A 16,359-nucleotide genomic window follows, 5' to 3' on the forward strand; every position below is an offset into this window, starting at 1 on the left:
ATTTGCGACTATATATATGTGTATATATACACATATACACATACCTATACACACATATATATACACAAGTGTTGGGAAGATTACTTTGGAAATGTAGTTGGTTACAATTACAAGTTACCCTGTTGAAAATGTAATAGTAGTGTAACTATTTCAATTACTTTCTCAAAGTAATGTCACTAATTACATTTGATTACATATTGATTACTTTTCTTAGTTTTGAATGAAATCTCTCAACTGTTAACCATTTTCACATTTTAAGACCTGTAGTGTGATAAACCTTTCAGCAGTACTTACTATATAAAAACAACATGATAAACACACACGTGTATACGTATATACACACATATACACATACGTATACACTAAGTATACACATATGTATATATACAATAAGTATACACATATGTATATATACAAATGTATATATACACATACGTATACACACACATACGTATACACACACATACATATACACACACATACATATACACACACATACGTATAAACACATGTATACACATATACGTATACACATGCATATATGTATATATACACATGCGTATACACATGTATATGTATATATACACATGCGTACACATGTATATGTATATATACACATGCGTATACATGTATATGTATATATACACATGCGTATACACATGTATATATACACATGCGTATACACATGTATATGTATATATACACATGCGTATACACATGTATATATACACATGCGTATACACATGTATATATACACATGCGTATACACATGTATATGTATATATACACATGCGTATACACATGTATATATACACATGCATATGTATATATACACATGGGTATATACACATGTATATGTATATATACACATGGGTATATACACATGTATATGTATATATACACATGCGTATATATATATATATATATATATACACATGCGTATATATATATATATATATATACACATGCGTATATATATATATATATATACACATGCGTATATATATATATATACACACATGCGTATATATATATATACACATGCGTATATATATATACACACATGCGTATATATATATACACACATGCGTATATATATATACACATGCGTATATATATATACGCATGCGTATATATATATACACATGCGTATATATATATATACATGCGTATATATATATATATATACACACATATACACACACATATACACACACACATATATATACACAAACTATACAAACTACAAACTAATCTACAATTAACTGTCTCTCAACCAGCAATTACGTCCAGTGAATGAACAACGCGTTCAAATTTGCATAGATCTTTATTTTAGTAGAATCTATAATTGACATCAATTAAATAAAAAGGAGAAAAAAAACAAGAGCAAAAAGAAAAAAAAAATCTTTAAATTACAAGAAAATTACACTGCACCATTCATGTAGTACAAAAATAGGCCTTATTTTAGAGTTATGTCCCATGTAGGAGAGTCATTTTTGTACATTATTCATAGGTCACACATCTGTAAGGTCACTGTGTGCAGACACACAGCCGCTCCGCTGCTCCACCGCGTCACAAAAGCGTGTTTCTTGTGTTTCTACTTAAACAAGCATGTGCGCACGCACACACACACACGCGCACACACACACACGCACACACACGCACACACACGCACGCACACGCACGCACACACACCAGACTCAGCCCTTTTGTAAAATGGAGATGGGATACATTCTGTGTCCTCCCTTCCCTTCGTCCGTCCGTCCACAGCTGCTGAACATACGAGCTCAGCGATGATGTCAACAAAACAAAAAAAACACACGCGATGGGAGAACCTGAACGCAACGCTGAAGACTGAAGAAGTGCACGGACACAGACGTGATGATCGTCTTTGGTTTTAGGCCAAAGATATTTGCTCCGGTCAGGACCACCGTACTGTGAATCTGTGGCACAAAGACAACAAAAGAGGAAATAAAGAAACGGCGTCGGTCGTGCCTACAAGCCGTGCTGTTTCTTTATCATAAGACAGGGGTTTTTTTTTTGTAACTTTTTGTTTTGAAAGTCCCAACACCAGAGTCCAGGACAGCGGAGCTTGTGCTTCTGCTGCTGTTCTCATCTCATCTGAAAGTTTGTGTTACTTGGGTTGAAATAAACAAAGTCTTTCACACACAGAAGTCACAGAGTAACTCGAGTGAATCGACGAAGAAAAGCAGCAGGAGATGGAAAAATAAACCTCTGTGTTCTCTGAGGTAAGAATCATTATTTTTGAATGGACTCTGGTGTGGAGTGAACTCCACTTCACTGTCCTGTTAGAAAAGAGGAACTTCGAACATAAGTCGACATAGATTTTATTAAGTGATCCCTTTTATTTATCAATTATGAGCAGATTTGTTTTATATTTTTTTTTTTTGTAACTTTTTGTATTGAAAGAATTCACATTCGAGTGAAAATGAAGCGGTTGCCGTTTTATTCGGAGCAGTTTAGATGTTTTCTCTCTCTCTCTCTCTCTCTCTGCGCTCGGGGGCAAATTTGTGCATTTGTGATTTTTCTGAGACGCATTTAAATTTAAAGATATTGGGGGGGTTTGACTTCAGACGTGAAAAAAAATGATCCAAACTAGAGACAGTAAATACAGACGCGGAATGAAACCCCGGGATTTGAGGGACGCCAAGACGTGACACGAGCCGTCAATCACGCCGGCGTCCGCTCAAATTATCCGTTTTGTGGATCACAATTTCACGAAATTTTTGTAAAAGTAGAAGCCCCCTTTTGAGTCGCCCTCTGGTGGCTAACTGGAAACTGTAGCTACCCGAGCCGTACCAGAAACCTGATTTGTTCTTGTTCTGGTGTTTCTGGTACGGATCAGGTTTTCACAACTCCACTGAATTATTATAGTATTTAAGTATTTTCTCACATGCATAATTGTTCATCAGCATCAGACGACAGTTTGAGACAAAAACCCGGAAGACTTTTTTACACAGATTGGTAATATTACGTCCAAGTTGTGATGCGAATATATGCTGACGATGTGATGAGTTTTCCACCCGCAGCAGATAAAGCACACGTGTGGACGTTTGCCCCAACAACTCCTGCACTTTAAGACAAACTCTGTCGTTCTGGAATAATAACAATAACAATAATAAGAAGAAGTTATCTTGTGTTTGAGGAGACGCAGAATTTACAACGCACTGTTTATCTTTTACCGACTGCAGCAAATTGGTAAAAGTCCCACAAAGAGGAGAATTCTGAGCCTCCAGAGTTTCACAAAAATTGTTTATGGGACCAATTTCCTGCCACATTAGCTCATTATCTGGCGTTTGCACGCTTTCTATCGGCGCGGGGACGCTGATAATACGATGTGGCTCCAGTCCGACGGTGTCATTATTATTACATTTTTAAATTAGCCGTCCTTCATAAACCGGGGGGAGGAGGCTTTTAATGGCCACCGGCTCTAACGTACACGCAGCCAAACCTTAACTCGGCTCCTTTTTGTGAGGGGCATTTTTCTCCACGTTTACATTCTCCGGTCGCTTTCTAATCCAATTTAATGGTTGAAACTGCAGAGATAAACCAAAGTGCATCTGCAGAGGCCTTCAGAGATGAATTAAGCTTCCTTTTTTTTTTTTTTTAAACGAGAGGAGACGCAGTCGTCCGACCGACTCCATCCTTCAGGATTGTTTTTGATGAGGAGTTCACGTTGTTCATGCCGCGTTTACAGAAAAGAAAATAAGCGAGAAGGATCTGGGAAATGACGTCGACAAGTTGCACGATATTTTTGTTAATTGTGATGAAACTGCTGTTTAAATCCTACTTAAAAATATCAGGCACAGTTAGGGAATTAATGTACAGTGTGTGTGTGTGTAAAGGTTTGACTGAATTAAAAGAGACTGTTGGGCTTTAGAGCTGTGACGCCTTTGCTTGTATACACACATATTATGTATATACATATATATATATACATACATTTATATGTATGTATATATATACATACATATAAATATATATATATATATAATTCTTTCTTCCTCTCGGAAAACACTTTCAACCTATTTTCATGAGTAAAATAACCTTCTAGGAAGGCTTCCTAACACGTGGTTAAATTAAAATTGATTTTGTTTTGTGCAGCAGCTCGAGCCACAAAACGAGAAAAAGTGATTGTCAGTGACAGAAATAAAAAAATAAAATAAAATAAAGGAAAGAACGAAAGAAATAAGGTCTTAGCCCCAGGTGGAAATGTGTGACAGAATGAGGCGAGGGGGGGGACGATTCCTTCATTTAAAAAAAAAAAAAAAAAAGGTTGTTTTTTTTTAAAGCTGAGGCGCGGCAGCTGGTGAAGGTTAATAAGGAAGTGGAATCTGCACAGCAGCTTTTTACAGTTTCTGAATTGCAAAATCTATGCTCTTCCTCTCTCTTCCCAAACACAGATTCCACGCCTCCACGCGTGAACTCCCATCGCGCCTCCATGTCCACCGTCATTAAGCGGCTCCTCTAATGGCCCATGAAAACCTCGCTGAGTGATATGATTATGAGAGGTAGATGAATGGATGAGCAGCTGCAGTTTTGTATGCATGTCATCGCCATGACAACCTCTCTCTCAGCAAGCTCTCATTGTTGTAAAAAAAAAAAAAGGGCGATATTTCATCATTTCAACGGAAGGGAAGAAGAGGAAAGAGAGACTCAAAATGGCCGCACTGGGGACGTATTTTAGACGGAAAACCATCCTCAAAAAGAACGACCATGTCTCCTAAAGGTCTGATTCTTCTTCCCTCAGCATAAGTTTGCTTCAGTATATTCAGATTCAGATTGAAACTGATGTGGACGTGACGTTCAAGATTTGGATTAAAAAAACAGGAGGAGAAACTGGGACGAGGAAGGAAAACCGAAAGCTTCTTCACTTTTCTCAACACACGCACACACACACACACAACCAGACTGTGCGATACCAGTCGTGCGTGACGGTGGTCACGATAACGAGTTAACGCGTCGCTGGCGCTTCTTGCTTTATGAAGAAATCAATCGAGACGGAACTCGGCTGCTTCGTAAAGAAACTCCTGTGCTCGTCGGACGTCAACTGTGAGAGTTTGTTGAAGGAGATTCGTCTAAAATAGTCGTTCTGTTAGAAACAGCCAGGGAAAAGCCAGGCACACGCAGCTGCCACTGCGGACAACAGGGGAAATAAGCGATTCATCTCATAAAATCCATGTCAGCTCAAGTGCACGGCGACGTTTCTGACAAGAGAGGGTTTGTAAACTCGCTTTCCGCAAAAAAAACCAAAAAAATGACCAGAGTCCATTGACAAAATACAGCGATTTAATCTCACAGGACACCGGAGCTTGTGCTTCTGCTGCTCTGAAAGTTTGTGTTACTTGGGTTGAAATAAACAAAGTCTTTCACACACAGGAGTCGCAAAGTAACTCCAGTGAATCGAAGAAGAAAAGCAGCAGGAGACAAAAAAAAACCACACACCCCAAGTTTCTTTAAGGTAAAAATCTGTTTCTTTTGAATGGATTCTGGTGTGGAGGCTCCACTTCAGCTTCCTGTTAGAAAAGGCTGCATAAAGAGGAACATATAATATGAGCCGACATAGATTTTATGAAGTGATCCCTGACATTTTAGCTGGCAGGACACAGGAGGAGCTGCTCTGAACTGCACTCATCTGTGAGTCTGGATTTAGTTGTCAAAGTGACACCAACTTCAGTTCCTGTTAGAAAAGTTTATATTTAACAGGAAGTTAAAGCTGTGAACGTGTTGTTAAGATAGCACGACTTCATTAGCAGAACCATGTGTTTTAAACGTTGCTCTTTGTTGTTGTGACTCAACTGAAGCCTGCGCCACATCCAGAGCAAGAAAAGAGATGAAAAAAACAAAAACAAAGATGGCAGGGACATATTTTAAATGCACTTGGGAATCATGACATTAACGCGGGGGAGAATTTTGGGGGAAAAAAACGACAACTTTGGGGAGAATCCGTTTCAAATGTATCGCAGATTTTGACCGAATTTTCAAAGATTCGGTCAAAGAAAGCGAGCACTTATTGAGGTTTCCATTGACTGCTGTTCACCAGGATCACCAGTAGGTGGTACAAAAGTCTCAAAATGCACTACATGGAAGTTGTCGTTATCTTCCCTGTGCCGTTTACGCACATTTTCACCAACTGTCACCAAATCTGTCGACCTTTTATCAACAAAATGGAAAAACTTTAATGCGATATTTCGAGACTTTTTCCTAATTTTCTAGTTGTTTTTTGTTTGCGTATGTTTTTTGACACGCAAATGGAACAATCTAATTTCTGGTAACACACCTTATGTCGCAGATTTTTAGTCAGAGTGGTACAAGTGACGGCTTTCGCTTCTCTGTAAAGGGCACGACCGACACTACTCAGATTTACATAATGCTCTCATTCTCTCACACACACACACACACACACACACGCACGCGCACGCGCACGCGCACGCGCACGCGCACGCGCACACGCACACGCACACGCACACGCACACGCACACGCACACGCACACGCACACGCACACGCACACGCACACACACACACACACACACACACACACACACACACACACACACACACACACACACACACACACACACACACACACACACACCTCTGCTTTTCACGTTCAGCAATCTCGTCTGGCTACTGCACAGCGACTGATGGAATGAGAGAAATAGAAAAGAAAGTGAATAATAATCATTCGTTTACTGTAACAAAAGAAAGGAGCTTGAGGGGGAAAATGGACTCTGCACAGACAACTGGTGCTGACCGAGGGCAACAGGGAAGGAGAGAGAGAGACAGAGAGAGAGTTTTAATAGAAATGCGGCGAAGTGTGAACAAAGCAAAGCTCGGGCCATCCCAGCACAGCAGCTTCTCATCAGGCCTCCCACAGCAGAGTGGAAGACGAGATCCTGAAACAAGGATCAGCCGAAGACCCAGTGGGAAAAGAAGAAGAAAAAAAAAAGAAGAAGAAGAAGAGGGGATGAGTGGTAAAACCGGAAAAGACTCTGAAGAGACAGTTACCCCAGTTACAGCTGGAACTATCAGGAGAGCGGGGAGCTGACAGGTTTTTAAAAGCCGGAGAAAAAGGAAGGGATGTGGGGGAGGCATTAAAGAGCACTTTGTGTTTTGATAAAGGCAGTCCTCTCATTGTGGACGTCAAACTCTTCGTTTTCCGAGTCTGTGTTTATGCCGTCTTCCCCCCACACTGTCGGGATGCCGCGGTACGACACCACCCTGCTTCCCCCGAGGCTGAAGGTGCCGCCCAGGCCGCTCAGGCCGCTCAGGCCGCCGCCCGCCTCCAGAGACGGCAGCTTGATGACGGCGCCCGAGCGCAGCTGCAGCAGCAGGAAGACGCCGGCGAAGGTGGCGATGATGGCCACGCAGCTGAGCACGGCGACGGTGAGCGGCAGCTGCGAGCCGGGCTGCGCCGGCACCACCGAGTTACCCTGGCTGGTCATGAAGGTGCCCGGTGACTGCCGTGGGTACTGGTTGAGGTGCACGCAGGTGCCAGATATGGGGTCCAGGAAGCTGTGAGGAGGACAGGACAGGCAGGAGTGAGGGCTGAGCTTGCTGCAGGTCAGGCAGGGCGGCGGGCAGGGAAGGCAGGCCGGGACGGAAGATGGCGATATGAAGTTGCCCACGGTGTAGTTGAGGGGTTTGGAGCCCACGGAGAAGCCTGCCGGACATTCTTTCACACAGCTCTCCCGGAAGAGCGAGTAGCCTGTGTCGCACTCTGTGACACAGAGACAGAAAGTTAAGTTAAACACAGTCACAAGAACGCGGACAGAGAAGCAGGTTTCCTGTAGAGACAGCCGAGACATCACATCAGACACTTGATACACATACATACGTATATATTAGGGGTGGGAATCTCTTGGCACCTCAGGATTCGATTCGATTACGATTCAGAGGTCAACGATTCGATTCTAAACCGATTATCGATGCATCTCGATGCAACAATTTTTTACTTTAATACTTTGCTACTCATTTAAAAGTAAGATAAAGCAACATAAATAGAAAAGTGGTAGTGCCCCCTCATCTGGCTCATCTGGTGCAGACAGCCCTTTTATTTCTGCGCACCGCCCCTGCGCTGTTCTCTTCTCCCTCTCCTGGGCCGTTCGTCGCTCCTGCGTCTCCAAGCGCTAATTTGATTTTGATTTGATCCAAAGCAGACTGGATCATTTCTCTACGTGTTTTATCCCCACATAAAAATAATGATCTTTATGACGAGGGTGGAGTACAGTCGTGATGAAGTGCAGGTGATCTGAGTGAAACTGAGTGGTGACAGACTCTGAAGAGCAGAGCGCACTTTTCATCGTTTTCACTTCGTGGTCTTAATCTTTGTGAAAGAAGACGATTTAACGCTGTAATTAAGGGAATAACAGATGCATCAGATGAGCTGATGTCTTTAGTTAACTGCTCAAAGAGAGAGAATGTTCTCTGCTGGGAAGTGAATGTCGCGGGGAGTTCATAATCTGTGCCGCACGCAGCCAAGTTTCACTTTTGCGCAGAGACTTTCCAGCGTTTAACAGGCGCTGTTCCACAGGGAACTCGCTGTGTTTCGACCGCCGAATTATCGATGCATCCCTAAATATAATATCTTTATTGACAAGAACGATGTAAACGTAATAATGACGCACTTGATAGTGTGACTTGGGTTTCAATCGGCACCTGGACAAGCGTGCGCTGCGCGGATTACATGGGGTAACGTGCGCTCTAGTTCCCCGGTATAGAAAAAGCTGAGGTGTATAAAAAAATCTATTTTAAATAAATAAACAAGCAACGCAAAGCCTGGCGGCCCGCTAGGCTTATAATACACTGGGGGAAACCCTGGCTCTGCAGCGAGCAAAGCGAACAGAATGTTGCAGCAGGCGAAGTCATTTTTTTTTTTTTTTTTTTAATTCCGATTATTAACTTATCCGCATCGATTCGGAATCGTTCTAGGGAGAACCGCTATGCATCGAAGAATCGATTATTTTTCCCACCCCTAATATATATGTATAATATATATGTCAGAAAAAAAGGATAATAAACATATGTGGACGAGGAAGACGATGAGACAGACGGTGGACGGCGAGGGGACGAGCAGACACGTGCAGCGTTCGTTTACTACAGAAGCAGAAGTGAATCTTCTTCTTCTGTCAAAACCGTCCACACACCACAATCATATCATTTCACTTTTGTGTCCCCGTAAACGGTGGAATTGTACATTTGTAAACACGGCTATTGACAGAGTCAAGAGAGACGACTGCACTCGTCTTGTCAGACGTCTTAAGTTAAGCGGCCATTTCCACTCGTGGCCACAGAGGATAATTATGATGATGAAAATGCTCTGCAGTTCACACTCTCAGACATCTTAAGTGCACACATCCTTGCTGTTGTTATACAGCAGGTCCAGATGCTTATGATGGCAATTAACTGAGTGCGGGTGCCGGAGGGGTGGGGTTAACAGAGGTGAGAACATGAGAGTAAGTCAACAGAAGGAGGAAAAATTCATTTACTTGCGGGGGGGGGCAGTGGGGGTGGGGGTTTATGAACTTGTTTTTAAACCTAAATAACCATAGCTGTGAGTCAGAAGACACTGTGTGCCGCTGGATAATCACAAAAATATGATAATTCACCCTTGAATGACTCTACATGTCGTCTGTCAGAATGCACATACTCCCGATGGCCTGTAGGGGTCAGACTGTCACTATTTCAGACTTCACCTGTGTGATATTGCAGTGTGGACACTAAACAACTTTAAAATAAAACAACAACAAAAAACACGCAAAATATCAGCATTTTTTTACTTAAAACAAGGAGGAGAGAACGTCTGCACCTGAACCTCCGCTCCTGCATGTTCTGTTTAATTCTGCTGAGTCACCAGGAACAACTGTGTTAACTTTAGAACAGAGCCAAGACTCAAGACTCAATCATGCAGAGGACGTTCAAAACTAAAGCTGAGGTCACGCAAGTTACATACCAGTGCTTTATATTTAGTCAATTCTATTAAAGCTGGAAAAGGGAAGGTTTTTTTTTGGCTTAACTGACAAAAACAACACTATTTTCAGTCTTTATAATAACATACGCTTTTGTTTTTGACAGTAAAGAATTATAATTTTCATTCTGAAGTCAACACGGTAAAGGTCAAAACTTTTTTCCTGCAAAGACAAACAAAAACAACACCTGCGTTTACATCACTTTTGCACGGACATCTTACCCAGATACACAGAGTTATTATCAAGAACCAGGGGTCTGAAACTCAAATGACCGTGGGGCCACAGAGCACCTAGTCTGGCCAGTAGGGGGCCGGTCGAGTGAAGAACTTTTAAAAAAGGGAAAACTACTCATAGGAGCCAAAAATGTGATCACGAAATTCCACTATGATAACTGTAGATATCAGATGTTTCACAAACAACTCCCTCATAGATTTATGTTCAGCGGCTGTTTGAGACGTCTGCCATGAATCAATGATGAAGGGATAAAATCACTGCATTTGAGCTTTTACGCTCTGTGTAAATTACCACACAGTGACACTCAGCCGACGTCATGAATTGGGGCCACAGTGTTTGCATGAGCAGGAGCTCATGTTGTATCTTTTCATTACGGTAAAGCTGCAGCGCTCGCGTTACAAATGTCTTTCAGGTGCGTCTAAAACCACCGAGACCGGAGCTCTCGTCTATTTTTAACCACGAGCTGCGTGTATTTCACAGCACATTATCTTCAGCGTCTCTATCTGTCAAACACGACTCGTCCTGTTCCAGTTTCAAAGAAGAAAAGATTACTTGAATCCAGTCTTTTTTTTTTTTTTTTTTTTTTTTTTAACACAAGGCTTTTATTGTGAAATATTTGCAGGACTGACAGACGCACAACTTCAAACTTAAGAATCCTGACATTTAGCCGAGTAAAAAGCAATAATTAAAAGTCTATTGAGGCTTTGTCAAAGTAAAGCATATAGTCATAAACCTCAGGGAAAGATGAGGAGAAATGTTAAAATTGACTAAATACTATTTCATTAAACTTAATTGGATTTAAACGTCAGTTGTTGACGACACTCAAGACACCATTGCACATAATTCAATTGAAATTATATGGAATTTGCTTTTCTTTATCTGGAACTCTGGAGATTTTAATCGACTACTTCTGCGACAGACTGTGAATACGATAAAGGCACATCCTCGCTGAAGCCGACCGGGAAGTAGCCATATATGGAATGAACACAAGGACAAACTGGAAAAGCACTCAAAGAGCACAGACCTCCGCCAAGGCAGCTGTGATAATGTGGTAAACGACTATTCTAGTTGCAAACGTTTTTAATGTAATATGTATAGAGGCCCATTTCCCGTGTTCTAATGGTACAGTGTGTTTGCTAATGGCGTTAGAAGGCTATTGGATGATTAGAAAACCCTTGAAAACCCTTGTGCAATGATGTTAGCACAGCTGAAAACAGTTTTGCTGGTTCTTTGACGAAAGCAAAGTTTGAAGGGAAAAATTATTATTTTGAATAAAAATCATATCTTATCAATGTTTTGACTATATTTTCTGTTCATTTTGCAACTCTTTTGATGAATAAAAGTGTGACTTTTAATGGAGAACATTGTATAGGTGAGCCCAAACTGTTGAACGGTAGTGTACATCAGAAGTCAGGAACTGGAACAGAGTGTGATAATAATGAGGCTTTTACACGGGAAACAGAGCAGCAAGAGTTTGTGAGTTCCAACATGAGGGGGCGTGTCCCTGTTCAAACTTCGCGACTGGGAACTGGTAAATTTGCGATTTCCGGCTCACGTTTGAAACGTACCATTAGCTCATGACACGAGAGCGACTTTTAAAAATAGCTCAGCCCACAGTCGACGGTGAGAGACTTCATGCTGACGGATGCAGCTGAGCACATATGGGATAATGTGTCATCCCGTTCACCTCGGCCCGCGCTCGCTACTTCACTTATCACATCTCGACGTGACACTGCAATTACACCACCATTCCTCAGCGGCGGTGACAGCCACTTCCTGCGAGGACCAAACTGGAGACAAGTGATGTTTGGCCGTTCTTACCGATGCACATCTGCCTCAGGTCCAGGGTCTTACAGCTGCTGGTAACAGTCTGCGGCTTTTCAGTCGTGCTCGGAGACGCTGAGCCGGTGCCGTACAGCACCAGAGTGAACTGGGTCAGAGTTCCTGTGTGAAGAGACAAAGAAGAAGAAGAAGAAGAGGATGACACACTGAAATTAACCGGTGGGGAGAAAAATAAGTAGGTCTGTCAGAGGCGGCAAGACTTCCTGGGATGAATTTGGCAAATGGATCCAGGGCTCATTGTCGACTCTTAAGATTTTCTACACTAAGTGACGGAAAATGACTCTGAAATGACGTGCAATTTTCGAGATGTCGGGGAATTCTCTCATGTCTTAAAGTGCTCATCTCTCAGGAAATAGAATGAAGAGCATTCAAGAACTTCCACTTTAGTAAATCACCTTATTTAAAGAGGGAAGAGTGAAGTATTTATCAGCATCTGTTGTCAGGAGGAGGGTTTTTTTGTTGTTGGAAAATTCACAGTGACCTACAAATAATCCAGAAATCTCCTTCTTCCAGTTCATCCATCCATGATCATTGTTAATAGAATCAACCAGTGTTCATTTCATTCATTCTAAAACGAGACGATGACAAGACGACACCAATGTCCTGAAACACCGATCAAGATTAAGAAAAAAACTAGACTAAAAAAATATCTATTTTCGTCAGATAATCCAGCTCCAAATATTCCGAAAATCAGTTTATCTGCCGCAGATTTATATCCGGTATGTGCTGATGCTGCCACCTTGTGGCTGCTACATGAAGCAACATGGAGCAAGAACAACCGGAGAGCCGACGACATTTTGCAATATTCGGTCGACATCACTGACCAAAAATCTAAACATCTCACTATAACTGACGAGAAACCCTGCAGACATAATAACATATTGAGGGAAAAACTCCACCAATCTGAAGAGACATGTCAAGGTTAAGCACAAAGTTAAGTTAAGATAGCTTCTTATAAGCTGATGCTGATTTTTATGCATCTTAAATCAAACCAGTTTGTTGGTGTTGTGGCACAGACATTAAACAGGCTTTGTTTTATAGGCATTAAATCAGCAAACTAGACACTTTCAGCAAGTGTATTCTTTTTCCCCAGGTAATTATGGGACTGAAATAATCATCCTTTTCTGTTGTTTTGTTATTAAGAAAAGACTAAAATGTCGAGACGAGACTTTAAGTCGGTATGTGAATGCCAAAATATGACTAATAAGGACATTTGAAACAAGAAATGTCTTCCTTTATTTTAAGTTTGCAATTTAATGGACTGAAAATCACCATTTTAAAAATAAAGTACGTTAGGTTATTGAGCAGTTTCATGGTTCTTCATGTGAAGATTCTCTACTTTAAAGCTCAGATAGGCAACAGCTCTTTCTTTTTCTTCTGATCCACCTCTAAACTCTGTTTCCAGAGATGAGAGACTCTGACAAATCAAAAAGTGAGAGAGAGGACGCCCCCTACTGGCAGCTGCATGCACAGCATATGTCTCTTTAGAGTAAATCAGCATCAGCAACAAGTGCCTACACTACAAATCAACATAAGAAAAGGGGAAAAAGTCAAAGATGATTGCTTGATAAAGGAAATAAAACTCCCCTTTCAACGATGGGAGAGTCTGCCTCAGATTATCTGTCACAAATGAAACGCATGCATTTGTCTGTGATAATCTGGTGGGAGGAGCTTGGGACAGAGAATCTCAATCCCTAAATGTTAGTATTTAACAACCAGTGATCCTGCGTACTGCAGCTTTAGAGGTTTCCTCAGTGTCTTTGGACATGTGACGGACATTTTCTTTTACACTCTGCAGAATTAACTCCAGTTTTAAAGCCTCGAAGTTTGTTAATTGTCAACTGTCCATCACACTGATGTCCACTCATACGTGCTGCACACTGCTATATAATCTTTTTTTTCCTCAAAAATGTCAACATTTTGACTTGAAGAGCTAAAACTAGTGATTGAGAGTCTTAAGGGACATGTTCACTGACATTAAACACGAAGAGAGTAATCAGGGTTATTTTTCCCACAGCCTAGCATTCAAACTATTTTTATAGTATTGCTATTCTACATTCTATTTTTGTACATTTGTACATTTTATAGTGCTTATTTTATATCCTACTTGTCTTCTCTCCCTGCTGCTGTAATAACTGAATGTCCCTGGTGTGGGATCAATAAAGTCAAATATAATCTAATCTAACTGCTACTGCTGTCCCACTTTCTGGGCTTAAAAAAACCCCAGAATGCAACGTCCATTTTATTCTTACATAGAAAGATGACTCAGAAAAGTAATCAGAGAAAACGATTAAAATAAAAGAGGAAAACAATTCAAATGAAACCTATAAATAACTAAACTCTGCAAACAAGCACAAAAACATGCAGAGTTATCGAGAAAAAGTGTAAAATCATGTTCACCATAGTCGTTGGCTCCAGCCACATTCTCAATCTCCAGCCTCCACACCCCCCTGGGGTTCTCGTCCCAGGAGTGGGTGGTCATGAAAGCCCAGTCGTTAAAACCTTCTGATGAATAGTCATGAGGTCTGCAGGGGGAAAAAAAAACAACAACCAGCAGCAGAGTTAATGGACGGTGTTTACCAACAGCAGCAGCAGCAGAGTTTCTGCATATCTGTGTGTCTGTGTGGTGTTTGCACCTGGGGTGAAGCAGTGTGGAGCGTGTACCGGCAGGACTAACGAGGTGGATGGCCAGGTATCCCCTGCGGTTGTATGTCAGGGTGAGTCGAGCCTGCACGTGCTCTAATGAGGTCACGTGAGTGTCTGTGCCGGTGCAGGCGTCCACGCTCATGTTAATCGACAAATGGCTGCCGATATTCCTGTCAAAAGGTGAGAAAAGTCACACAACAAAGACACATTAGGACAGAGGTGAGCGTCGGTCGTGAGCGGGTGAAATCGTTGCGGGGCTTGTTCTGAGCTCTGGTTAAGCTTCCTCCAGATAAGTGAGTTTTGCCCGTAGCCAGAGCTCGAGCGCCTGTGATCGATGAGGAGCCTTGAACAGGATTACTGTAGAATCAGCGTCCTCTATGGAGGTAAAGCACCCTCGTCTTGTTGCATCCCCTCCCTCCTCAAATCCGCTTAGGAGATTACACACATCCCACAACGTTCCAGAGAGACGTAAATGAAGGTCTGTACTTCAGGTGAATCTGAGCTGAGGCGTCCAAATTATACACAGGACGTGGTGCGAGGACTACATTCATGTTCTTCCCACCCAGACATAATTCCTCCTGGATTAAGCATTAAGAGACAATTCAGCAGAGTCTCTCAATCCTGGTCCTGTGGACCCCCTGCCCTTCACACCTGGTTCTAATGGTCAGCTCATGATCGAACTCTGCAAAAGCCTGATAACTCATTTGAATCGGGTGTGTTTGAGCTGAGAAACATCTACAACGACAAGGATTATGAAAGTCTGTGATACAGTGTTGGTGTCAATCAGACACTCGTCAAAAATCCCTGGATCACATACTGCAAAAAGTAAAACCCCAAAAATCTGTAAGCTTCACATGAATGCATGAAGGCTCGAGTAGAATATTTGCTATACAGTTGGAATACTGGGTTCTTGAAGTTACAGCCCAGAAGTGCAGTTGACCTTCTGAAGTAATTATCACATGGTCCACCAGAGGGCGCTGTGAGCACAGCTTGGCCTTGGATCCACTTCGAATGCCCTCTTGGCCCACCCACCTATAAATCATGGTTCCCACACTTTGGTTGACATCAAATTCAACGGTCTTTCCAGGAACTTTCCAGGAACAATTCCCTCAAATTCAAGGACCGAATGTGCTGACACAGCGTAAGATGGGAGGGGAAACTTGAGACTTAAGATTTGCAGCACACTCTGCATCTGGACAAGTGATTGTCCTTGGGATCTTGGTCAAAGTCAGTCAGTAATTTTCTTTGGTGAAACAGAGATTTTGGAATTTTCATTTCCCAGGCGTCATTTGCTCTCGCTCGCTTTACTTTACTCGCTCGTTATTCTGCACGGAATCTCACGTCAACAGCGGAGAGAGAGACAGTGGACAGCGTCCACAACACCGCTGGTGATTACGACTCAGCGTTTGTTCTGCATAGGCCTAGTCTACGTACATCAAGCAACAACAGTGATAATAAATGTCTTAATGTTTGTGTGTGTGTGCAGGTAGCATGTCATGTGATATTCGTTTGAACTTGACTTGTGACAGCCTGAGCTGGAGAAGCTCAAATTGTTCCCCATGCATTAAAATCATGAAAACAGAGCTTTACATGTAAAAAACCATGTAAATTTGCAGCACTACAGCAATTTGCCTCAGGCTATTATGA

At 41.9% G+C, this 16,359-nt stretch overlaps 1 protein-coding gene across 2 annotated transcripts in view; it reads right to left on the reverse strand.

The window, feature by feature from the left end:
* Positions 1-6,802: 6,802 nt before the first annotated feature.
* Positions 6,803-16,359, reverse strand: part of furina (furin (paired basic amino acid cleaving enzyme) a) — a 114,064-nt gene continuing 104,507 nt past the window's right edge. For both annotated transcript variants that reach the window (XM_083901191.1, XM_083901192.1), the window contains exons 13-16: positions 14,703-14,882; positions 14,467-14,591; positions 12,046-12,168; positions 6,803-7,742 (exon numbers count right to left, since the gene is read on the reverse strand). In XM_083901191.1, coding sequence (XP_083757317.1) covers positions 7,117-7,742; positions 12,046-12,168; positions 14,467-14,591; positions 14,703-14,882 — 1,054 coding nt within the window. In that variant the 3' untranslated portion in view covers positions 6,803-7,116. The remainder of the gene's footprint in view (positions 7,743-12,045; positions 12,169-14,466; positions 14,592-14,702; positions 14,883-16,359) is intronic.

The sequence above is a fragment of the Microchirus variegatus genome (assembly GCF_963457635.1).
Source record: "Microchirus variegatus genome assembly, chromosome: 14".
NCBI classification, from domain to species: Eukaryota; Metazoa; Chordata; class Actinopteri; order Pleuronectiformes; family Soleidae; genus Microchirus; species Microchirus variegatus.